The following is a 26902-nucleotide window of genomic DNA, read 5'->3' as shown; positions in this document are numbered from 1 at the left end:
GCCATGCCTGAAATCAAAACAGTTAGAGATAGAATGGAAAAAGAGAAAAAGAGAGAGAGAGAGAGAGAGAGAGAGAGAGAGAGAAAGATATTTTTATTACTTTATATATATATATATATATATATATATATATATATATATATTTTGAAACAAATATAAAACGAAAATAAAATAAAATAGAATAAAATAAAGATTTTTTTTTTGGTCTAACCACTATTAAAAAGTTAATCAAATTACAACAACTCCCCGGCAACGGCGCCAAAAACTTGATAGGGCCAAACCGCAAGTGCACGGCCTATCGAAGTAATAGTAGTAAGAAAGAGTATCGTTCCGCTAGGGAGTTGTGAATTCAATCAACTTTTAGAGAATGATTAGAAGAGAAGAAAGCTTATAAAAAGGGGTTTAATTGCTGAAGGTAAATAACAATAATAATAAAAGAGCCTTGGGATTATTGGTTTGTCATAATAACAAATCTTTCACTAGACAAGACTTTAACTTCTAATTCCATGGTTTACACCGTAATTTCTTAAGACCGGTTTCCCTTTAGCCCCTCACTTTTCCGATGAAAGTCCGGTGAGAGTTTACTTCTAGTATCCAAGCCTATTTCGCTGACTTGATTACTAGAAGATGCTTATAAGGATTGAAACTACCTGTGTCTCAATAATTGCAAGGACTATTTCACTGTCTTGCAATTATTGTCTAGATTCACTTGTTCCAACATCAAAGCTCCGCTCTCGCTTTATGAATTGATGTTTGGGATAATGGATTAACAATTATCAAACCCTCCGCTTTCGCTTCCACAGTTTGATAATTGTTAATTCATGTTAAAACAGTGAATCTAAATTAGAAAGTACGGCTACATAGAATTAGGGTTAAAGCTTGGTTTGTTAGGATTATGTCATTAGACTTTTCCAACAATCCCAAGACAAAGAAGTCTACTCACTAATGTTCATTGTAGACATGGGGGAAGAAGAGAGAAAACAGTAATATAAAAGAACAATAATATAAAAGTGAACTTTTATTCCAAGAACAAAAGATGAATATTTGTGATGGAAAGCTACTCTATTTATAGCTTTACAATTGACTTAAAATCTAAGCAACTACAGGGGCTATTCGGTAAAACTAAAACAGGGTAACTTGGGCTTCAAGCAAAAGTCGCAAAAGGCATCCTGAGAGGTGGCACGGCCGTGCCACATGTTGGCACGGGCCGTGCCAAGCTTCTGACTTGGGGGCTTTATATTTTTGTTCTGAATCTTTTGTATTTTCGTTCCAAATCAGCTCCAGACTCCTTTCTTTTGCTCCAAGACACCTTCCATCATATATTCGTTCCTAAAATATAAAATATGCAATTTGTAGTAAACTATCTCAAAAAGGAAATAATATTTAAATAAAATAAAACTAAATCTAATTAAAACGAAACTAAATAATGCATAAAAATAGACTAAATATAGACTCATCACATTTGCAGGGAACATGTACAACATCTGAGAAAACCAGAATCTCAGAAGCAAAGAGATGTTCTAGCACAAGTGCTAACATCTACACCAGTCTTCATTGACATGTTCCAACATATCAGAGAATGTCAGCAAGGAACATGTACAAACAAAATTACTGAGAACAGATTCTCAGATTAACATGAAGACCTAACAAACCATCAAGATGTTGCAACATGAAAGCCAACATCTACACATAACTTGAAATGGTTGCAAAATAAATGCAACAACATAGAACAGTAGGTGCAGTAATAACATTCAGGCAATAACGGGCATATTATAGATACATGAAAAAGAGCACATATACAGAAAAGGAGTATAGTCAAAGAAACATCAAATTTTTCTCCCTCTTTTTAGCCACAAAATATGCCAAACAAACAGGAATAACGCCAGAGAGATAGACTAGAAGAATGAATTCAGAAATGCAGAGTACTACTAGAATACCAATAAACATATTAAGGTATTACACATCAAAATAGGCACACATTGGTGCACAAAAATTCAGGGCATAGCCCACAAAATAAAGATAGACAAAACATCATTCAGCAGTTCCAGAACTGCTATCAGAGTCCCTCTTGCTGTGCTCATAATCATTATATGCTTCATCTGCTCCTTCATTTTCCTTCTGTTCATCTACATCTGCACTTTCTCCTTCCAGGGAGTGAATCATCAGTTCAAACTGAGTTTTCCTTTTATCCATCATGACACAAGTGTCTTTGAGAGCAGCTATAATCTCTTGCTTTGTCATCAGCCCTGCAGTAGGTACATTCCCATATGTTCCAACAAATTCTGGAACATGACTGGACTCAAACAACCTAGAGTCAATAGTAAGAGGAGATTCCCTCTTCTTTGTAGTGTCAGCAGCAGTTACCAAACTAGGATGTTGTTCTATCATAATATTGCATAACAAAGTGGGAAAGGCTATAGGAAAATTAACAGCATCAGTCTTAGCATGCTTGACAGTTTGCTCAAAGACATATTTTCCAATGTTCATTCTAGTTCCAGTGCCCACAGAGTAAATGAATTTTCCCAAACCTATAGCAACATTAGAGGAATGTTTTGTTGGGACCCAGTTGAATGCAGCTATTCGGTTGAGAATAGCAAATTTGACTGACAGCTTTCCAGAGGCGATTTTTCCCTTCCTAGGCCAAATTCTTACTTGATCAGCAGTGATTTCTCTCCAAATCTGGTTGTCAGTTACTTTCAGCTCAGTAGCATTAACCTCATCAATCCCCAGGAATTTGTTGATGATATCAGGAGAGAAGTTGACACATTCACCTCTAACATATACCTTCTGATATTCCTGACTCAGAAGGTTGTCACAGTCTTTAGGCATATTTACCAAAAATTCTATTACAAGTTTTTCATAGCAGTTACCAATATTGCACACTATTTTCAGAAGCCATGCTCCTTTGATCATACTCATTACTTGTTCCATTTCCATACCTTCCTTGCCTAGTTCTCTTTCCAGAGCCAACCTTCTGTGAAATATGTACTTCCACCTTAGTGCATTTTCAGGAAATGATACCTTATCAATAGGTACATTTGTAACTGTCTTCACAACTTTCTTCTCAGCAAACCTTTTTGAAGCAGATGCGTTGATGTTTGACACATCTTCTCCAACATAGTAGTCAGACTCATCTGGAGAAGCCACCTTCCTCTTCGTTGTTCTCCTGGCTGTGGATTTCATTTCTACCTTGCTCCAACATTTCTTGGGACCTATACCAGCAGTCTTGTTCTTAGATTTTGCGGTTTCATCCTCATGGTCGACTACCTTCCTTTTATTACTCCTTAGTCTCTTTGCTACACATTCAACCTCTCTTTCTGCAGCTGAAATGTCACCAGATACCCTATCATCAATGTTCACCAGATCTTCATTGACCATATTAGCACAAATATCTTTCTCTGGATCAACCTCAATCCTAATATGTTCCTCTTTCTCATGAGTAAGTTTCTCAGCAGAGTGTTCAGAAGGAACTCTCTTATCTGAGTGAGTCTCTTGACTTGATTCATTATTAGCAAGGCATTCTTCAGTCTCACCCCTAGATTCTTCATTTCCTTTAGAGTGGATACTGATAATCATCTTTTCAGAGTTCACTTCCTCTGCTGAAGTAGTCCCAGAACCAGAATTCTTATTTTCACTAGTGGTAGCAGTATTCTCATGGTTATCATATTTACTCAAGGATGTTTCACCATTTCCCTCAACATTCATGTCTCCATGTCCTTGTGCAGGGACATTAAAGTTTGCCACCTTGCCCTCGTTAGGAGGGTCCATGTCTATGGACACAGTTCTGTTTATGACATTCGAATTCTCCAATCATGGCTTTCCACTAGATACAGGTATATCAGAAATTTGAGAGGTATTAGAGTTACGTTCATCATCCTTAGAAGAGGAACTAGTTTTAAGGAATCCTTCAGCATCAATACTGTTAGCATCCTTCACAAAAGTCTCAACTTTGGGTTTGTCAGCAGTAGTAACAAAGGGAGTTGCTTGGTCAACCATACATAAGGTTGTCATAGGTGTTCCCACATTAGATTTATCACGTTTCTTCTTCTTTGGACTGGATTTAGTGCGTGATTTCCTTTTAACCTTTCAGGAAAGAACAATAGTGATTGGTTCGACCATCATAGGAACTGAAGTGTTGGTTTCTTGGTGTTCAGAGGCCATGGCTTGTTTGAGTATAAGGCGTGAGTTTTTGCTGGTCTGAAGTTGTTGGTTCTGATTGGTGAAGATGTGTGATGAGCTGTTTGAAAAGGGTAAAGTGCAAAAGGCTGTATGTGTTTGAACTCAGGAGGATTGAGAGAGAAGGCAGTGATAGGAGAGGAGTTTTTCTGTGTTGTTGTTGGCGTGTTTATGTGGGTTTGGGACAGAAAAATCGGATTAGTGTGTCCTAATGAGTGTGGAACCATGTGCACCATGTTTTTCAACTTCTTATGTGGACAGATTTCAAATTTATCATTCAGATCAACAGGTTGCCTGTCTTTCAAGTTTTTGGCTGCAATACTACTTGATTGTTCCTTATCAGTACAGAAATACTGATTAACTTTCTTATCATACATTCTATCAGTATGTGGCCTATTATATTTATTGAAGGTGATTAGATGTTCCAACATCATGTTTGACATACCAGTTAAGTTACCTGTCAGGCCTATTCCTTGTGGTGCCCACAAACAGTTATTTTCCTCAGAGTTTACACCCTTTGGTGCTACACCTTTTTCAATATGGGGCAACATACATTCACCAAAGATTGGAGTTATTTTACCAGTTTCCCTTTTTACCTGCTTTTACCTTGTGGTTTAATTCTGAAATTTTAGCTTGAGACTGATCCTATCATTCTCCAATTTACTGGTGATATTTCTCTGCTCCTCAAGTTGTCTGCATGCGTTTTTGTTTCTTTCAGTGAGACATTTGTAGGATGCAATGATTTCAGCAACACCCAAGTCTTCTACACATGAGTCAACATCAGGAACAATTTTACTAGTCAAACCTGCTATGTGCTTAGCAGATTCTCTTTCTCCATCTTCATCAGATTCATCATCATCATACCAGGAGGCTGTCAGACTTTTCTTCTGCTTCTTCAGAAATGTGGCACATTCTGTTCTGATATGTCCATACCCTTCACATTCATAACATTGAACTCCTTTGTAGTGAGAGTCCACTTCATCAGGTCTTGCCACCTTCTCTTTACTAGACTAATTGTCAATGTTGGGGCGGATGTTCAGACCATTTGGCCTGGACCTTCTATCAACTCTTCTTAATATCTTCTTGAACTGTTTCCCAAGAAGTGCCCAAAATTTGCTTGTGCATTATCAGAACTCATACTGGAAGTAAAGGCAATTCCCTTCCCCTTTTTATCAGTCTTACTGTTTACAGTAATTTCAAAGTTTTGCAGTGAACCTATTAATTCATCAACCTTCAGGCTAGAAATGTCCTGAGCCTCCTCAATAGTTGTAACTTTCATGTCAAATCTCTTAGGTAGAGATCTCAAAATTTTCCTTACAAGCTTTTCATCAGAGATTTTCTCTCCAAGGGACTCAAACGAATTTGCAATGTCTAGGATATTTAAGTGATAATCCTGAATGCTCTCATCTTCAAACATTTTCAGATTCTCAAATTTAGTGGTAAGAAGTTGGATTTTAGTACTTTTTACCTTAGTTGTGCCTTCATGAGCAGTTTTGAGAATCTCCCGAGCATCCTTAGCCACAGTGCATTGCTTGATCAGTCTGAACATATTTTTGTCCACACCATTGAACAGAGCATTCAAAGTTTTTGAGTTTCCAAGAGCCAATTCATCTTCATCAGCACTCCGTTCTTCTTCAGGTTTCAGCACATCAGTCCTGTTGCCATCAGCATCAAGTTGTACAAGATGTTCCCAACCTCTCAGAACTGCCTTCCATGTTTTGCAGTCAATAGATTTGAGGAAGGCGCTAATGCGTGATTTCTAGTAATCATAGTTTGAGCCATCCAATAGAGGGGGCCTGTTAACAAATCCACCTTCCTTGTCCATAGTGCTAGAATAGAACTCCCTGGAGCTCACCCTAAAACAGGCAGGGTGCCTGCTCTGATGCCAATTGAAATTCTAGCGTACTTGTTTTAACACGTTCTGTCAGATATTTTAACGTTTTCAATGTTCCGATTAATGTTTCAACATCGCGCGATAAACAGAAATAAAACAAGAAAAATAAAGAACAGAAAACAAAGAACACAAAAAGTTTGTTGACCCAGTTCAGCACAACACGATTACATCTGGGGGCTACCAAGGCAGGAAGGAAATCCACTAGTGTAGTCCTTATTCAATAGCTCTCAGCAAACTCCTCGTTTACACTATATGACCTAGGACCTACCCGTCTAGACTTCAACCTAGGAACTCCTAGATCTGAGATCCCATCTCACTATCCTAATGGTCAGTCACTGCCCCATTGACGTATCAGACCTCAAACACAACAAGATAGAAGTTCCCTTCCAACACAAACAATCAAACCTTGTTTCACAACTTCGGTTTGATGCACAAGAGTATCAATACTCACAAAACCAGTCCTAAACAAGTATCTAACACGACACAAGAAAGAACACAGTAAAGATTCTAGACTTGCATCACAAACGATACAAGAAAAGAATACATGAAGACTCAAACCCTAAAGATCTAAACTTTTTAGTATGACGGCTTGAATGAGCAATTAGGTCTTGAGGTCTTCCTTTTATACTGAAGCAGCTTGGGCTAAATAATTCATTGGGCTTCAGTAAACTTGCATATCGGTTCAGCAAACCTGCAAAACAGAGTCAGAGATAATTCTGGAAAGTCCTAATATGTCGGAACCTATTTAGAAACATTCCAAATCGTAACAAATATTTCCTAAAATAAAATATCTATTTTAGTAATATTCCACAGCTGATTCTTATAAGATATGCGTGTTACTTGGTCAGTAAGTAAAGGAAATATGGTTTCCTTAAACGATAAACTACGCGCGTACAGATAAGGCAGAAACCTAGGCACACTGAACCGTGCTAGGATGTTGAAACATTGTATCCAACATCTTACAGAGTTGCCTAACCACATGCTGGAATATTGGTTCCAGATTACAGAACAAGGATATTTGTTTTAGCAACAATGCAGCCAACACAAATACCCAACATACCTGCAAATTGTTTAGATTGATGTCAAACACCACCGGGTTTGCTGGTTGGAAACCAAGTGATACTTCATCCAAAATATCTCGTCTGATGAATAATCGTGAATTGGGACTGTTTCCGGTTGTTCTTTCCTTTCCCTTGCAAGTTGGGCTGCTTTTCGAAGTACTCGTTCAGTTTTGTCTATGTATGGATCAAATTGCAGAATACCTGTTTTGGTATTACGCAAAAAACAAATTACTCAAAGTTTTTAGTAGGACAGAGTCAGCTGGAATAATATTTTTGGTATTTTTAATTTTTTTTTGATTTTTTTGGTATTTTTGAATTTTCAAAAATAGAAAAACAAAATGCAGAAAATTAAATGACTGGAAAATAAATGACAGAATAATAAAGATAGAAAAATAAGTAATTTAGATTGCTTAGTCGAAAATATCAACAATCCTCGACAACGGCACCAAAAACTTGATGTGCGGATTAGGCTAATGTACCAAATCATTTACCAAGTAATAATGTGTAAGTAGAGTATCGTATCCAGAAGGATTGTCGTTTCATCCAAACAATTAGCGTTACTTATTTTTGTAAGTTGACTATATAATAAAAGATAAGGGTTAGAGAGTTGCAATTTTTATCTGTTTGCAACAGAGCAAGTTTCCTGTTTTTGGTTGCATAAAAGTATGCAGCGGTTAGGATCCTTCGAACCCCCCTGTTTATATTTTTGGATATCAAATAACAGTCATGTCGCGTTTATTTATCTTAGGTAGACTATACAAGTGATGAGGTCGTTGGGATGTCACTAAGCTAGAAGGTTGGAATCTGCACCTGCTGATCACATGATGATCCTTCCGTGTGGGGTCTATAAATCTCGGTTAACTAGGTCTATCCCTCCTAAGTTTGGTTGCACCTGCTAATCACACGGTGATCCTTACGTGTGGGGTCTTACCGTCTCTAAGGTAATTGAAAGCATAGAATTAAATTGGCTTTCAAGATCTCCCAAGGTAATGAAAGCCAAAGTTCCTTTAAGTCTGCCCATCTATGAATCTTAGGACACTCTCTCTCTCTCTCTCTCGCACTTAGTAGTTTTATAAACGGGCAACCCTATCTCGTCTACCTTACCAAGGGTTTAACAAAATGGTTCTATTTAGGTTTAGTCCCCAGAGTCACTTGTTTCCTTTATTACTAACCAGTTACATCCTAGGTTTAGCAGAGTTACCACTCAGTCTTAGTAATGTCATCTCCTAAGTATTTACTACTAGGGTCAATTCGCTTTCGGTATCTTTCGCTAGTTACTAACTAATTACTTCCTAGACAGATAGTTATTAGTATAATGCTATAAATATCAAGATATAAGCAGCAAGACAGTAATAACCATATTAAGCTCTGTCACAACCTAAGTACCTAATCTTGGGTTACGCTCCTTTGAAATAAATAATTCATAAATAAAACATAATAGCGAACCAAAAATAAATAAAATATAAATAACATTAAATTAAATAAATATCCAACAAAAATAAACAGAGGTTCATCTTAGAACTCTAACCTAAAAAGATTTAGTTACACATGGTAACTAAAAACAAATTACAAAAGATAAAAACATACCCTCAAAAATCAAGGAGAAGATAGAAACTCTCCCGAAGCTCCAAAGTTGCCTTCTTCTTGAACTGCCACAATTCTGAACGAGAAATTATGAATGAGGAAGGCTGATATTTATAGTGAGAGATTCTAACTAGGTTTGGGCTAAAAACACAGGCTAAACCCATAAAAACGCATAAAATTACGCCTGCGCCCCTCACATTTCAAATGCTTGGGGCGCATGGCATATGCCCAAGGCATATGAAGCATAACTTGGTATATGCCCAAGGTGCATCAGAGATGCCCAAGGTGCATGTCAGCTTTTTGCCATGCCCTAGGAGCAACCCATGTGCCCAATGTAACGCCCTACTTTTAATATTTATTATTTAATTGATTTATTGCGTGTTAGTATAATATTGTGTGATTTATATATTTTGGTTGAATATATGTATTAATGGTTGATATTATAAGTATTAATATCATTATTATGTGGGGGAGAATTATAATTATTAGAAATAAATAGGTAATTAGGGAAGAGAGTAGTTTTTAGGAAGAAGAGCAATTAGAGATAGGGTTAAGAGTCAGTTTAGAGAACAAGAAAATAAGAACACGTACAATTGGAGAAAAGAGGAGAAGTCTGCGAGAACCCTAAGAACGAAGAACGCGGCCGTTGGAATTCAGAAAAATAATCTAAGGTAAGGGTGAGACTAACTCTCATTAGTATCAAGTTTGATTAATGAAGTTTGGTCAATTGTGGTAGTTTTTGGAATTTGGAAATTAGGTAAAGAATCATTACAAATGTAAGATTTAAGTGAACTTTTGAGTAATTTGATGTAAAAACGTGATATCGGTCGTATAGATTATTGGATTTTCATAAAGGCTGGTTATTTTAATAAATAATGCTTTCTATTATTATAATTGTGGATAATGTTGTAAGATGAATGTGATGCTCCGTTTCTGACGAGAAACTCTGATATTCTTTTTCTTTATTTATATTGGGAAAACGGGGTGTTACAATTGGTATCAGAGCAGGTCCGTCCGTCCGGCCAAGTAGTTGAGTCAAGTGGTGTCGTCTAACGGTTGGAATAACATTATTATGTTGTTCTGATTGTTGTTTGTTGTGTAGAGGACTAAGATGGTTGGTAGAAATGATGCTACTCTTGCGGCTGCATTGCAAGCGATGGCTCAAGTTGTGGGACAACAAAACAATGCTGGTGGTAATGATGGTTTTAGGATGCTGGAGACCTTTCTGAGGAATCATCAACCTACCTTCAAGGGAAGGTATGACCCTGATGGAGCTCAGACGTGGCTTAAGTAGGTTGAGAGGATTTTCAGAGTCATGCAATGTATGGACATTCAGATGGTGCGTTTCGGTACTCACATGCTGGCAGAAGAAGCTGATGACTAGTGGGTGAGTGTTCGACCCATGTTAGAGGATGGAGGTGCTGCTATTACTTGGGCTGTGTTTAGGAGGGAATTCCTGAACCGATACTTTCCGGAAGATGTTCGCGGGAAGAAGGAGATTGAGTTTTTAGAGCTAAAGCAGGGTGATATGTCTGTGACTGAGTATGCTGCCAAGTTCGTGGAGTTAGCTAAATTCTATCCACACTACACTGCTGAGAATGCTGAGTTCTCTAGGTGCATCAAGTTTGAGAATGGTCTGCGTCCGAGATCAAGAAGGCTATTGGTTATCAGAGGATCCGTAATTTTTCTATATTGGTGAGTAGTTGTAGGATCTATGAAGATGATTCAAAGGCTCAGTATAAGATTATGAATGAGAGGAGGAGTAAGCAGCAACAAAATCGTGGGAAGCCTTATAGTGCTCCAGCTGATAAGGGCAAGCAAATGGTGAATGATGAGAGAAGGCCTAAGAAGAATGAGACTCCTGCTGAGATTGTTTGCTTCAAATGTGGAGGAAAAGGTCACAAGAGTAATGCTTGCGGTGCTAATGAGGTGAAGCGGTGTTTCCGTTGTGGCGTCAAGGGGCATACAATTTCTGAATGCAAGCATGACGACTTTATTTGTTTTAATTGCAGTGGAAAGGGACACGTTATTGCTCAGTGTACAGAAACAAAGAAGACCCCGACTAGGGGTAAGGTGTTTGCTTTAGCTGGTACTTAGACAGCTAGTGAAGACCGTTTGATCAGAAGGAGTTGAACATGAGGCGGAGGAGATGGCTTGAGTTACTAAAAGACTATGATTTGGGTTGAATTAGCATCCGGGGAACGCTAGTGTTGTTGCAGATGCTTTGAGTAGAAAGACTTTACACTTGTCGGCGATGATGGTTAAAAAGATGGAATTGTTTGAATAGTTCAGAGACTTGAGTTTAGTTTGTGAAGTGTCGCCACAAAGTGTGAAATTGGGAACGTTGAAGATCAACAGTGAATTTTTGAATAGTATCAAGGAGGCTCAGAAAATAGATGTAAAGTTAGTAGATTTAATGGTTGCAAGCAATCCTGCTGTAGACAATAATTTCAAGGTTGATGATCAAGGAGTGTTGAGGTTTCGAGGAAGAATTTGTATTCCTGATAATGATGAGATGAAGAAGATGATCCTTTAGGAGGGCCATAGAAGTAGTTTGAGTATTCATCCAGGAGCTACGAAAATGTATCATGATTAGAAGAAGATGTATTGGTGGTCTGGTTTGGAACGCGACGTGGCACAATTTGTGTATGCATGTTTGACTTGTCAGAAGTCGAAAGTTGAGCATCAGAAACCTGTTGGGTTGTTGACACCGCTAGATATTCCAAAGTGGAAATGGGATAGTATATCGATGGATTTTGTGACAAATTTGCCGAATACTCCAAGAGGATATGATTCGATTTGGGTGATTGTTGATAGATTGACGAAGTCGGCTCAATTCATTCTGATTAATATTACTTTTCCTGTGTCTCAGTGGCAGAGATTTATATTTGAAATGTTGTGAAGCTGCACGGTGTCCCATCGAGCATTGTATCAAACAGAGATCCGAGGTTTATTGGTCGGTATCAGATTTCAGAAAAGATTGGGATGGTTGCTTATAGGGTGGGTTTTCCACCACATCTTTCAAACTTGAATGATGTGTATCATGTGTCGCAGCTTCGGAAGTACGTGTCGGATCCGTCCCATGTGATTCCAAGAGATGATGTGCAAGTAAGGGACAACCTTACCATCGAGACCTTACCAGTGAGAATAGATGGTCGTGAAGTGAAGAGGCTTAGAGGCAAGTAAATATCTCTTGTGAAGGTCATTTGGGAAGGAGCAGCTGGTGAAAGTTTGACGTGGGAATTGGAGAGTAAGATGCGAGAGTCTTACCCAGAATTGTTTGAACATGGTACATTTACGAGGACGTAAATATTCTAAGTGGGGGAGAGTTGTAACGCCCTACTTTTGATATTTATTATTTAATTGATTTATTGCGTGTTAGTATAAAATTGTGTGATTTATATATTTTGGTGGAATATATGTATTAATGGTTGATATTATAAGTATCAATATCATTATTATGTGGGGGAGAATTATAATTATTAGAAATAAATAGGTAATTAGGGAAGAGAGTAGTTTTTAGGGAGAAGAGCAATTAGAGATAGGGTTAAGAGTCAGTTTAGAGAACAAGAAAATCAGAACACATACAATTGGAGAAAAGAGGAGAAAAGAGGAGAAGTCTGCGAGAACCCTAAGAACGAAGAACGCAACCGATCAAATTCAGAAAAATAATCTAAGGTAAGGGTGAGACTAACTCTCATTAGTATCAAGTTTGATTCATGAAGTTTGGTCAATTGTGGTAGTTTTAGGAATTTGGAAATTAGGTAAAGAATCATTACAAATGTAAGATTTAAGTGAACTTTTGAGTAATTTGATGTAAAAACGTGATATCGGTCATAGAAAACTTATAGATGTTAATTCCTGTCGAATTAGGGTATTGAGTGGGAATGGTTGATTAGATGATGGAAACCTGTTGAATTGATATAGGAAAACAGAGTTCAGACCTTCGAACTTTCATAGTACAATGATTAGAACCAGTTTTGGGGTTGGGTTGATGAAAATTGAGATTCTAAGAAAAAGTGATTTTAAGTGTTTTTGAGAAATAAGTGATTCTGGGATAAGCTATTTTGGAGATTTGAAAATATGATTTTTTTTTCAGTAAAATATGATAGGATTTGTCGAATAGAACGCGTAGGCGAAAACGGAATTGGAATCGGGGTAACGGTTAGGTTTTTACGGACGAAACGGTAAAACTGGGGAAAACCAGGACTGCACAGAGCTGCAGCACAGGTCACTGACTACTGCCTGCCCACGCCTGGGCGCAGCTTCCCGGCGCCTGAGCGCAGCAAGGCAGCCCACTCATGGGTGACTGTTTGCATGCTGTCTGGACTTCGATTTTTGCGTTCTTGTGTTTTTTTCACACATTTCTGTTTTGAATTGGTCTTAGGTGTAAACATGAAAGTTTTAGATAATTGTGTTAGCTTTCTAATGGTCTTGGTTTGGCTCAAAAATGATTCTTTGATTTTGAGTTATAATGAAAATAGTCCAAGTGGGTCCTCAAAAAACTTTAAGAAAACTTAGCATAACTAATCCCAAGTTAGTCCAAAAACTTATGATTGGTTTCCCAACTCCAACTTAAGTATTAGGGATTTATTTGAGGTGTTTTATGAGTATTTGGCTTATGTCTTATTGATCAAACTTGATTTTCTTTTGGAGAATGTTTTGGACTTTGATATGAATGTAATTGATTAATGTATATGTTGTTATTGTTGTTGATATGTTGGAATATATTATGTGAGTATTGTATGATGCATAATATTATGATGTTATGCCATTCAAGTTGTTGTACAAAATTTATGTTGTTGCATTAGAGTTGTGTCGTTGCATAGTTAGAGATGGGGGCTTAACGCCTGACAGGTCCTTTATGACCTTAGAGATGGGGGCTTAATGCCCGACAGGTCCATTTATGACCTTAGAGATGGGGGCTTAATGCCCTGGTGGTACCACATGCATATTGAAGTTGTCTAAGATGTTGTTGTTTAAGATGAGGAGTTGTTGTTGCATTGTAGATTCGTCATAACATGAAATAAACGATGATTGATTAAGATGTTGTTGTCGTTCTCCATGATGTTGTTGATGTTCTGACATTATTGGATGCTATTAATTGATGTTATATAATGATGAATATATATGTTGTTGATTATTCTTTATGAATTGTTACTTACTATTAATGAATGTGAAATCTCACCCCTTCTGCTTGAAAATGTTGCTCTTCGTATGAGTAACTTGCAGGTAACGAAGAATAGTGTAGTTGTGAGTGATCTCCGTCGTGTCGTCTAGGATGCTCTGATACGTAACGGGATGGGGATTTGTTTGTTGCATTGTTTTCCTTGTTACGTATTTCTTTTATTATTGTTGGACTAATTTCACGAAGACTATTTTAAGATGTTAAGTTGTGGCCTTTTTGTGCCAAGGATTTTATAAGATGATGTAAAACTTTTTCCGCTGCATATGATTATTGGATTTTTATAAAGGCTGGTTATTTTAATAAATAGTACTTTCTATTATTATAATTGTAGATAATGTTGTAAGATGAATGTGATGCTCCGTTTCTAATGAGAAACTCTGATATTCTTTATCTTTATTTATATTGGGAAAACGGGGTGTTACACCCAAGGCGCATGGCTATGCTTCCCGGGCCCAATTTATATGATTCCCGAAATCATAGGCAATCGTTCTAATACTCCTCCTTTTTCCTGCCAAAACCTACTGAAAATGACTGAAAAACATGCTAAGAATAACATAAGATGACTTGTCATCATTAGGTAAGTGTTATTTTACTGTCATTTGTCAATGTTCGCAAATAAATTCCTTGAGAACAAGGAATGGTTCAAATTTGGGGTTATGATGACATCCTGTTCTTACATAATTTTTAATGTATTTCCATGAGATATTTGGAGTTCATAGAAATTTTAGACAGTCTGGAGGTGCAAAAAAAGCAAGAAAACTAAAGAATGGAAGAAATGTTGCATTGTGACACGATTACAGAGGATCGTGTCACGATTTTATGACCAGATTATAAAGTTGCTTATGCCTAAAAAATCATGTCACGTAGGCCAAATCGTGACACGTTTGTGAAAAGCTATTTTTGAAGAATCCTGGTAACTTATGCCAAATCGTGTCACGGTTAATGAGGATCATGTCACGATTTAGGCGCAGTTTTGGCTATTTAAGTTGATCTAGTTTCTGAAAGAAGGGTTCAAAATTTTGGACAGCTGAAACGCGATTTTGAGAGCAAAGAACTAAAGCGGTGGTCAATCCATCCAACTAATAGTCCGTTTGTGTAGGTTTTTGTGCTTCAATTGATTATGCTATTTGTAATGCAAACTATGAGTAGCTAAATCTATTAGAGATTAGGTCTGAGATGATTCTGATTTAATCATGTTTGAACCATGTTTGCTGTGAAACACTATTTCTCATGAATATTAATCTAGTTTTATTCAATTCAATTGTTCTTAATGTTTTTTTAATATTGACACCGTATAATCTGAATTTGTAAGATTTAGTGACTACTGACCCTAGCTTACAATTAGACCTAATTGAATTGTTCAAATAAACATGGTTAGTCTAGGAATAGATAATCGTTTATTTGTGATACTAGGTTAACGTCTTTAAAACCTTCAACGAATATTAGATCGCCTAAGGAATTAGAGACTGTAATCTGAGAAAAGGGTCCTAAGTCAAGGGATTAATTAGGACTATTTTAGTTAACCATCGTGAAACCCTGAGCACCTAGGAAGTCTCAGTCAATTGTGATTGAGCAGGGTAAAGTCTTAAGCAGTTGTGCCAAAGCAAGGGAAGTCTCTTGCAGGTGTGCTTGAGCAAGCAAGTCTTTAGGTAGAGTCTAGAGCATAGAAGTCTCTTGCAGTTGTTCTTGAGCATTGAGAAGTCTCTTGGTGTGTCCTTGAGAAAATTGTAACCAGAGTGATTATAGTGAAATCCCTTGGAAGTGTAAGGGGACTAGACTACTCCTGTGTTGTAGGAGGAACCTATATAAATTGTTTTGTGCCTATCTTCTCTCTCTAACTCTTTATCTTTTATCTTGTGTTTTGTATTTTGATGCATTCAGTGTCAGAGTCAGAATCTGCAACATCATATTATGTCCAGACTACGTTTAACACTTAAAAATTCAATCGTCGAAAAGCCCAACACAAATCAAACCCCCCATCCCCCCCCCCCCTCCCCCCGTGTGTTTTTATTACCTTCAGTGGAGAATTTAAGATGTTAAGGAATTGTGTAAATCTTGAGCTTGAACTTTGAAAGAAATTCAAGGTAGAATTCTATTAGATTGAAACTTCAAAGATATAGCAATATAGTGGTAAGTAATGTGTAACACATGCGTTGTGACATTTTATATTTTGATGTAAGACACCTATGATCTAATATTTTGAAAATTTAAAGAGAAACTTATTTATTTGTGTGATTTAAAGTCAATGAGTTTCAAGTTATTCTTTTAGGCTTAATTGCTATTTTAGTCCCTTAATTATTTTTTTGGTATCGGTTTGATCCCATAATTAATAAAAAGTCCGTTTAAGTCCTTTAATTTATTTTTTGTTACATTTTTTGGTTTCTTCCGTTACAGGGCTAACCCCATGTCTTAGATGTACTAACCTTATAGATGGTCCACCGTAAACCTTATTATTTTTTTAATCTTAACCGTTTAATCTATTTTTTAAAACATAAACCATTGGATTTTGAAGGTCTGTTATAAGTAATGGTACACTATCACCACCTGATTTTTTTCTTCCTTTCTTCATCTTCTTCCTTGCAATTTTTCATCAACTTCAACCTCATCTTCATCAAAAAACCCAGCAAACATAAAAACCTAAAATAATCATCATAAATTTTTTCATCATCCTCATCCTCTCATCATAACATCACCATTTTCGTAATCAATTCCTTTCCTATTTTTTTCAATTCTTTCTCTGGTTTCATCAAATCCATTCATGCGCAAGGATCCAATTTTAACATTAAAAAAAAAATCTTTCCTTGGACCCGAAACTAGATCCATTTCTTCCATCAAATTCTTTCTTAGACCTTGTAGTTTCTTTTTAACAGTAAAAAAAGTATGAACCCATAACCACTAGATCTGAACCGAAACTAGATCAGAAGCATCAGATGTTACATGAAGCATCAGTATCATCAGCAACACCATTTCCTAGAAAGCAAAAACTTGCATCACTGGATGTGTGTATGTTCATATCAAGAAAATTGCTGTTGACACATTAGAGAAGGCTGGGACACACATGTAAAATACGCTTTTGCCCCCTCGGTAGTTAACTGCCGAGGAATTTAAAATCCGGCTGCAGTTAACTGCCGAGGAATTCCTCGGTAGTTAACTGCCGAGGATCTTCTGCTACAAGTCTGGCAGAAGCTCTCTCATCTCCATTATTCATCACATATTCAAAAAAAAATTCTCAAATCTCTCTAAAAAACCCAACCAAATCCAACCAAATTTATTCAACAAAATCACAAGTAAGTAATTATAATGCTATTAACTTAAATTTTAGTTGTTATAAATGTTTTTATTTTTTTGTTTTTGAGTAGATTTATTTTATTTTAGTTTTTGAGTAGATTTACATAGTATAATTCATTTTTAGAGTAAAATGTTTGTATGATGTTTATGTTATAGTTTAAAGTTTATTGGTTATATTTTAATTTGGTGTTTTAAATTAATTTTTTATTTTAGTTTTTAATTAGATTTACATGTTATAAATCATTTTTAGATTAGATGTTAGTTGATTAATTTTGTTAAAATGTTTGCATGATGATTATGTTATAATTTAAAAATTTTAGGGTTATTTTTTAATTTGGTGTTTTATATTTTTTATTTTATTTTAGTAAGACTATATGATTTATTTTAAGAGTAAATATAATTTGAATAATTTTGCTATATTTTACGTTAATTTTTTTTTTAGACAATTACATTTTAGGGTTATTTTTATGATTTTTAAAGTCTATGTATAATTTGCACATTAAGTGTTTGTTGAAATGTTTGATTGAGTTTTTCATTGATTATTTTAAATTTCTATGTGCGTAGATTTGAAACAATGGCCGGATGGATCGACGTTCATGCAACATTCAACGGAGGAGAACCTCAAAGGTTGAAGGTTCGGTGCCTTGATGTAACGTTAAGAGATCTCAAGGATCAACTGAATGAATTCAACCAAGGAGTCAACCCAAGAGACACAAGAAGGGTGCAAAATGTTCGGTATAAACGTCCAAAGCTCGACGAGGGGAGCGTATCATTCACTTGGGTGGAGTTAAAGAACGACGAAAACGTGACGAGTATGTTTTGGGAGCACACCAAGTTCCAGTGGATCGATATGCGGGTGACGTTGCTGAGATCAACTGAAGATATCATCAACAACTTGATTCCGCTAGAAGATCGTCATTAGTTAGGGTAAGGTGCATTCAAACTACAACAATTGTCTTACCTCTGAAATGGGGTGATTCAAACTTGCCAAACTGCTAGGACTCAAGCATTTCTCCTCGCGTTCATGTTTTTCCTTTGAAAAGGTTAAATTCTTGTTAGACTGATTTAGATGATGGTATTAAGTGTCAAGGAATGGACCTCATTTCGTTGGCACTTGAATACCATCATCTAAATCAAATCTGACAAAAATTTATTCTTTTCAAAGGAAAGCATGAACGCGAGGCGAAATGCTTGAGTCCTGTTGTTTGGCAAGTTTGAATTTACCCCATTTCAGAGGTAAGACAATTGTTGTAGTTGGAATGCACATTCCAACTACAACAATTGTCTTCCTTTGGATGGGGTCATTCAAACTAGTTAAATGGCAGGACACCGGCATTCGTCCGGGAGTGTTTTTGTTCCATCCGCCAACAAGTTAGCTCTACCAAGGTGCGTCGTATAGAAATCCCTCAGCTTTGGATAACTAATGTATCCACCATACTCTGTATTGCAGATTTTCTCTGCCTCCTTCCTCGACGCACCCAAGTGAGTCATCAGTAGTGCCTCTCCCTCATGTCTCAGCATCTTCTTCCGGTGGCCCAACATCCGCCCTTCAATCGGGACATGCATAAGACATGCGACATCATCCAAAGTCACAGTCATCTCCCCCATAGGCATGTGAAAAGTGCTAGTCTCGGGATGCCATCTCTCGCATAGAGTCATCAGCAAAGCGTGAGGCACAGTGGCGTAGCCCAAGTAGACCAAGTCATGTAAGCCACTCGCCCTAAGCGGATCCCAAAACCATCTCTGATTGGGGTTTGGACGTCCGAGACTCAAAATCTTGGGGCCATGATTAATTGGCTTTACAACACGCTTCTTGCGGCACTGAAAAAATAGAAAAATAAACATAGTTTAAACAATGTAAACATTTAAAACTTAATAAATGCTAAAATAAAAATAAAGAAAACATATAAAGAAAATCACATATTAATAAAAGTTGATATAATAATTAAAAAAAACATAGTAAGAAAACATATAAAAAAAAGCATATTAATAAAACATATAAATAAAACATATTAATAATAATTAAACAAACACACACATAATTAAACATATTAAACATATAAAATGGAGAAAACATATTAAGAAAACATATTAAATCAAGAAAGAAAAAATAAAGAAAATAATTAAACAAACACACACATAATTAAACATAAAGAAAGAACATTTAAAAAAACAATACTTACGTCATCCTTATTATACCAAAGCGGCAATGCCACATGATTGGCATAAGAGTGAAGCAAAGATATGTCCTGAGGTCCTCCAGGAAAGGGAGCGTCCGTAGGCAACACCTCCGGGGCAGCCGCCATAGCAATGTCATCCTCGTCTGGCTCCCCTGGCATATGCGGCTGCTCTGGCATATGCTGCTCGTCGTACCCACCATCAGTCACATCATGGTGATCCTGATAGTTCAGGTACTCCACCTCCTGGGTCGGGTCAACCACCTGCGACTGTTCAGGATGCGCCTGAGAAGCCTCAGATGCCTGAGAAGTCCCTGAACCATCCGCCCTCCGACCTCTTCCCCTCTTTGGGATGTGCCCCCTTTGCCTCTCCTTCCGGTGGCTTTGAGTCATCGCACGCCTACCACCAATCATTTTAGATGGATCAATCGGTGGCTCTTGATTAGACATATCTACACAAAAATTTAACAAATAAACATCATTAAAATCAATACATTTATCTCTAAGTACATAACATTCTAAAACCACATTCTAACCATTGACATCACATTCTAAAACCATTGACATCACATTCTAAAACCACATTCGACTTAAACATAATCTAAACATCATTTCCATCAACTACATTTATCTCTAAGTACATAACTAACTAAAAAATCAATACAATTCTCATTTGGGCATTTTTTCAAACACTTTGTGTGGAAAGTTTCAAACATATTCAAATTGTGTTAATTTGGCATCATTCAAAACCACATTGTACTTAAAACTCATTCAAACAACATTCACAACACCTACATTCAATTATACAATACATGCAATCATCTAAATATCAATTCCAACATCAACCCTAACCACATGCAAACTACCAATTTTTTTAAAAAAAAAAAACCTACACAAACTAACATTATGATTAAAAATGAGTCAAGATACTTACTTGTGATTAAATGGAGATGATGCACTTGATTTTGCTCAAAAATCGAAATTGAAGGGCACTTGGGGTGGTTTTGGATGTGTTTGAAGACAAAGAAAGAAACTGGAACTGCTTCTGTTCGTGTTGAACATAATCAGAAAACCTCGGCAGTTAACTACCGAGGAATTCCTCGGCAGTTAACTGCAGCCGGATTTTAAATTCCTCGGCAGTTAACTACCGAGGGGGCAAAAGCGTATTTTACATGTGTGTCCCAGCCTTCTCTAATGTGTCAACAGCAATTTTCTCATATCAAAAACTTGCATCACAACAACAATGTTTTGGCTCACTTGTTCATTCTTTTGATCTATGTTTCCTCTGTTTCGGTAACAACAAGAGTTGTACAACCTCTCTTGCAAAATTACAATATGTGTTGATGTTGTTGTTAATTCATGGGTGAATTGATTTATGGGTTTAAGGATTTATGGGTTGTTGTTGTTGTTGTTGTTGTTCAGAGATGACAAAATAAGGTGAATTAATTTATGGGTTTATGGATTTTTCTGGGTTATGGTTATGATATGAGTTGTTGTTGTTGGTGATGGTAGTAGATTTTTTATTTTGTTTTTTTTCCTGGGTTTAATTGATGAATATGATGAAGGTTTTGATGAAGATGAAAAAAAATAATAAAATTTCCAGAGCCAATGCCAAAACGACACGTGTACCACACTTAACGTTTTTTATTAAACCTAACGGAAACCTAATGGAAGGGACCAAAATGTGTAACAAAAATTAAAATAAAGGACTCAAACGGACTTTTTATTAATTATGGGACCAAACCGATACCAAAAAAATAATTAAGGGACTAAAAGAGCAATTAAGCCATTTTTTTATTATTTAAAAAAATATTATTTGGCTTTTTTCACGAAGTATTACAAAATTTAATTGGGGGGTGTTACGTGGATGTGTATGATTGGCACTAAATTTTGATTTTTAGATTTTCATATAGTGACTAGGTGCCCTTGGTCATTTTGCCTATATAAATTGTAGGTAATAATTTTTAACACATATTGTCTTCATTCTCATATCGGTGTCAAATTATCAAATCTCAAACGTAATTTTCTTTTCTTTTTCTTCTATTTCACTCTCACATTATTCCTCAGATCTAGTCAATAAGAAGTTCATGCCTTATCACACCGTATCAATCGGTATGTAAGTCTTCTTGTAAATTCTATTGTTCTCTTAAAAAAAATCTCAACACATAGTCAATGACGTTAGATCCATTCAGATCAAGGTCGGCAGTTTCATATTTCAATGCATAACTTATTTTTTTCATTTATAAATTCAAAGTTCTTCAAAATCTGGATATTCCGATCTTGATCAAGATATCACTGACGTCTCTACCTACAAGACTATGTGTCCTTGGTCGTTTTGCCTATATAAATCGTAAGTAATTTTTTTTAACACATATGGTTTTCAACCGCATACCGTTGTCAATTTCTCAAATCTCAAACATAATTTTCTTTTCTTTTTCTTCTATTTCACTCACAGCTCATCCTTCAATTATAGTCAAAAAGGAGTTCTTCTCTTATTCCACCATATCAATCGGTATGTGGGTCTTCTTCAAATCTCTATTGTTTTTTTAAAACAATCTCAACTTTATTTCCCCACATGGTCAAGGAAGTTGGTTCCAGTCAGATCGTGTTCGGAAGTTGCATATTTCAATGCATAATTTAATTTTTTATAAAGTCAAAATTATTCAAGATCTAGATATTCCGATCTCGATCGAGATATCACTGACGTCCTTGACTGCGTGAATGTGTTGATTGTTGACTATACCAAATTCAAAGTTCAAACTAACATTGACATCGATAGATCTATATCAAAGTTTTCATGATTTTTGAGACCGAATTAAATAGAGTTATTCTGGTTTGTTACATAAGTAAAAAAAATCTCAAAACTTATGATCTTATTTTATTTGAATTTCAGGTATTCCGGTGAATGTTGCTGCTAATGTTGTGGCTTAGTAGGATAATTCATTCCTCTCAGTATGTTTTTTTTCCTTTCTTCATGAGAACATATTTTCATCAATTGTCTATGTGATGAATGATTATTTGTTTATTTGGTAGATTTAATTTATTCCTTTTGTATTTAAGGGCGTTAAATTGCAAACCTTAATCCAACACTTGTTTTGAGTTTTTTTTTTTCGTCAGGTAGTCTAGTGGCTAGAATTTACCATTTTCAAGGCGAATAAGTGGGATGTCCGGGAATCGAACCCCGGCCCCTGCATATAACAATGCATGTCACTGCCAATTGAGCTATGTTCACGGGGACGTTTTGAGTTTTTATTTTTTTCAGGATTAATTTTTTAGATTTTAGTTTTGTTCAACATTATAAAAATGAAATATTTTTTTTTATTTATGACAAAATTGTGTAAATTGATTTTTAAAACGAACGTGGATTTATAGAAATATATGTAGAGGAAGTAATTTTTTTCTTTTTTTATGAACAGGGTAAACTCCGCCCGCAACTACATAGACTAATCTCTTGAGTTGGATGGGAAATCTCTCTCTCAAAAATTTTAACAACGTTGCATTATCAAGGTTGAATTGAAACTCGTAAGTGTAATTGTTTAACACATGTTGTCTTCAATCACACACTGTTGTCAATTTCTTAAATCTCAAACATAATTTTCTTTTCGTTTTCTTCTATTTCATTCTCAGATCATTCCTCAAATATAGTCAAAAAAGAGTTTTTCCCTTATCCCACCATATCAATCGGTTTGAGGGTCTTCTTGTAATCTCTATTGTTTACTTAAAACAATCTCAACTTTATTTCCCCACACGGTCAAGGAAGTTGGTTCCAGTCAGATCGTGTTCGGAAGTTGCATATTTCAATTCATAATTTAATTTTTTATGAAATAAAAATTCTTCAAGATCTGGAATTTCTGATCTCGTTCAAGATATCACTGACATCCTTGACTGTGCGAATGTGTTGATTGTTGACTATAACAAATTCAAAGTTCAGACAAACATTGACATGGATAGATCTATATCAAAGGTTTCATGATTTTTGAGACCGAATTAAATAGTGTTATTCTAGTTCATTACATTAGTAAAAGAAATCTCAAAATTTATGATCTTATTTTATTTGAATTTCAGGTATTCCGGTGAATGTTGCAGCTAATGTTGTGGCTCTGTAGGAGAATTCATTCCTCTCAGTATGTTTTTTTTCTTTCTTCTTGAGAACATATTTTCATTAATTGTCTATGTGATGAATGATTATTTGTTTATTTGGTAGATTTAATTTATTCCTTTTGTATTTAAGGGCGTTAAATTGCAAACCTTAATCCAACACTTGTTTTGAGTTTTTTTTTTGTCAGATAGTCTAATGGCTAGAATTCACCTTTTTCAAGGCGAATAAGTGGGGTGACCGGGGTTCGAACCCCGTCCCCTGCATATAACAATGCATGTCCTTGCCAACTGAGCTATGCTCAATGGGTCGTTTTGAGGTTTTATTTTATTTAGGCTTAATTATTTTAAATTCTAGTTTTGTTCGACATTATAAAAATGATTTTTTTTTTATTTATGACAAAAATTGTGTGAATTGATTTTTAAAACGAACGTGGATTTCAAAGTTCAAACAGACATCAATATGGATAGACCTATATCAAAGTTTCCATGTGTTTTGAGACTGAATTAAATAGATTTATTCTGGTTTGTTATATTAGTAAAAAAATCTCAAAATTTATGATTTTATTTTATTTTATTTGAATTTCAGGTATTTCGGTGAATGTTACAGCTAAAGTTGTGGCTCTGTAGAAGAATGCATTCCTCTCGGTATGTTTTTTTTTCTTCATGAGAACATAATTTTATCAATTGTGAATGTGATGAATCATTATTTTTTTATTTGGTAAATTTAATTTATTCCCTTTGTATTTAAGGGCGTGAAATTGCAAACCTTAATCCAACATTTGTTTTGAGCTTTCATTTTATTCAGGATTAATTTTTTTTTTTAGATTTAAATATTGTTCAACAATATAAAATGATTTTTTTTTATTTATGGCAAAGTTCTGTTAATTAATTTTTAAAATGAACGTGAATTTATAGAATTATATAGAGGATGCATCCCTCAGAATTTCCTCATTAACAAGCAAAGAAACCAACTTATCAGTATAAACATACTTATAGGGTTGTATCATTAATCTCTGCTAAATATTTGTTTCAATAATTGCATGAATAATAACAATTGGATGAGAAAAATCTAGTTGATATTGCACAACCTTTTCAGTTTAATTTTTCTTAGAAAATATTTTTTGTCGTGTATTTTAATTCACTGATGATTAATATAGCTATCTATTTGCTAATTCTTTCATTGTTTAGCAATAGGAATTTTAGGTTTCTGATTATAGAAGACAAACCTTATTTACTTGGCTAACTTGTTGCTGCTATTAGATCATAAGTTGGTTTTATACTCACTGTTGGAGATGGAAAATTTATGGGATGAAAAGGATCTCTGCATATTCTATGACCTTCTGGAGTTGGAGCTGAATTTAAATCGATGGATACACCTTTCCTTTGTTCGAAGAATTGGTTTGATTAACAGGTTGAAACAAAACAGACTCAAATTTGTCAAGATATTGTAAAAGATCAGGCATTTGAATTTCGTCTGAAGGTGATGACATCTCATAATATGAGTAATCTGGAGAAAAATCATCATCCACTTCCAACTTAGGAATCTTTTCATTGGTGTTAAGATTGATACATGGTTATGAATTTCCATTATTTTGTGTTAGACTGACATTGCTTTCTATCAAAGGAACATTCACATTACCATCACCTTGAATTAGTGAAGGTTGATTAGAGGCAAACATGCGCAAAGTAACACCATTTCCTTTTCTAATTGTGAGCAAGTATCCACCAGGAATTATTCCATCGATAACACCAGTGAATTCCATTCCTAGCCTGATTTCTTCACGTGGATTCCTCGGGGGAATTACCGGTGTATCATTGTCATGGCTGTGATGTTTCCCTTGTAGTCCAGTCATTGTTCTTTTATCTCTGTAATAACATAAATTATTTGTCATTCACTAGTGAAGAATACTTAATCAATTAAGTATGGAACTTGATTAAGCTAACTCTTAATTTAGGTTAATACAAAGAAAAAAGAACAACGAGGGACTACATTTGAAACATCACAAACTTCACAATGATACACCGGTAATTCCCCCGAGGGATCCACGTGAAGAAATCAGGCTAGGAATGGAATTCACTGCTGTTATCGATGGAATAATTCTTGGTGGATACTTGCTCACAATTAGAAAAGGAAATGGTGTTACTTTGCACATGTTCGCCTCTGATCAACCTTCACTAATTCAAGGTGATGGTAATGTGAATGTTCCTTTGGTAGCAAGCAATGTCAGTCTAGCACAAAATACTGGAAATTCAGAAGCATGTATCAATCTCAACACCAATGAAAAGATTCCTGAGTTGGAAGTGGATGATGATTTTTCTCCATATTACTCATATTATGAGATGTCATCACCTTCAAATGAAATTCAAATGCCTGATCTTTTACAATATTTTGCCAAATTTGAGTCTGTTGTGTTTCAACCTTGTTAATCAAACCAATTCTTCGAACAAAGGAAAGGGTGTATCCATCGATTTAAATTCAGCTCCAAATCCAGGTCACAAAATCAGCATAGATCGTTTTCTTCCCAGAAATTTTCCATCCCCAACAGTTAGTATAAGACCAACTTATGACCTAATAGCAGCAACAAGTTAGCCAAGTAAACAAGGTTTGTCTTCTCATAATCAGAACCCTAAAATTCCTATTGCTAAACAATGAAAGAATTAACAAATAGGTAGTTATATTAATCATCGCTGAAATAAAACACAAGTTAAAAAATATTTTCTATGAAAAATGAAACTGAAAAAGTTGTGCAATATCAACTAGATTTTTTTGATCCAATTTTCATTATTCATGCAATTATGGAAACAAATATTTAGTAGAGAAGAATGATACAACGTTGTAAGCTTGTTTATACTGATAATTATTATTTTTCTCCCTCAATTTTTTTTCCTTCTTTTCTTTTTCAACTACACCATTTTCATTCTTTTCAACTACACCTTGTTCAGCCTCCTCCACTACTACATCTTCATTCTTCTTTGTGACTTTTGGAACTAAAGGTGTTCAAACCTTCTTGATCCTCATCTCAATTACCTTACAACTTTCACTCTTTGGATTATCTTGTGTATTAACAAAAAATCCTTTGCTTGATTGATTTGCTATCTGCTTTGCCAACTTTCCTATTTTGATTATCAAGGCTATTCATTGAAGCCTCATTATTTCGTTGCATAACTTCTTGAATAGACTTCATCACTTGAAAATTGGTTTGAGTCATTTTGACAAAGCTAGTCATGGCTTCTTCAAAAGCTGACGACTTTCTTTAATGTTGAGGGGCTGGATTAGGTAAGAGTGGATTCAAAGTGTTGTTGTTAGAGTAATTCAGGTTAGATTGTTGTTCCTAGGCCGGGTTGTATGTGTTGAAATAAGGGTTCCCCTTTTGGCAGTTTCCCATGTAATATGCTTCCTCACTCACCCCTTCAGGCACACATTCACCATTTGCAT

General features: G+C 35.6%; 3 protein-coding genes, 1 long non-coding RNA gene and 2 pseudogenes across 4 annotated transcripts; 3 read left to right on the top strand and 3 right to left on the bottom strand.

Moving 5' to 3' along the window:
* Positions 1–2031: 2031 nt before the first annotated feature.
* Positions 2032–3768, bottom strand: LOC146905736 (uncharacterized). The gene has a single exon (XM_085728625.1). It carries the CDS (start codon positions 3766–3768, stop codon positions 2032–2034), a length of 1737 nt encoding a protein of 578 aa, XP_085584751.1.
* Positions 3769–10117: 6349 nt separating this feature from the next.
* On the top strand, positions 10118–10812 carry LOC146905735 (uncharacterized). The gene is made up of 2 exons (XM_085728624.1): positions 10118–10329; positions 10419–10812. The coding sequence occupies exons 1-2, from the start codon at positions 10118–10120 to the stop codon at positions 10810–10812; spliced, it is 606 nt and encodes a 201-aa protein (XP_085584750.1).
* Positions 10813–18505: 7693 nt separating this feature from the next.
* Positions 18506–20576, bottom strand: LOC146905734 (uncharacterized). Its single transcript, XM_085728623.1, has 3 exons — positions 20303–20576; positions 19375–19820; positions 18506–19012 (listed from the first exon to the last, which is right to left on the bottom strand). The coding sequence occupies exons 2-3, from the start codon at positions 19816–19818 to the stop codon at positions 18506–18508; spliced, it is 951 nt and encodes a 316-aa protein (XP_085584749.1). The 5' UTR covers positions 19819–19820; positions 20303–20576.
* Positions 20577–22233: 1657 nt separating this feature from the next.
* LOC146905733 (uncharacterized) lies at positions 22234–23601 on the top strand. Its single transcript, XR_015020654.1, has 3 exons — positions 22234–22320; positions 22785–22890; positions 23434–23601. It is a non-coding gene; the product is annotated as an uncharacterized LOC146905733 (long non-coding RNA).
* A 1104-nt stretch (positions 23602–24705) lies between these two features.
* On the bottom strand, positions 24706–25319 carry LOC146905732 (uncharacterized; annotated as a pseudogene).
* Positions 25320–25461: 142 nt separating this feature from the next.
* LOC146905731 (uncharacterized) lies at positions 25462–26056 on the top strand (annotated as a pseudogene).
* Positions 26057–26902: the final 846 nt, after the last annotated feature.

This window comes from Medicago sativa, chromosome 7 (assembly GCF_051527215.1).
Source record: "Medicago sativa cultivar Bolivia chromosome 7, Bolivia_mono, whole genome shotgun sequence".
Lineage (NCBI taxonomy): Eukaryota > Viridiplantae > Streptophyta > Magnoliopsida > Fabales > Fabaceae > Medicago > Medicago sativa.
This window is presented reverse-complemented; position numbering and strand designations above follow the sequence as displayed.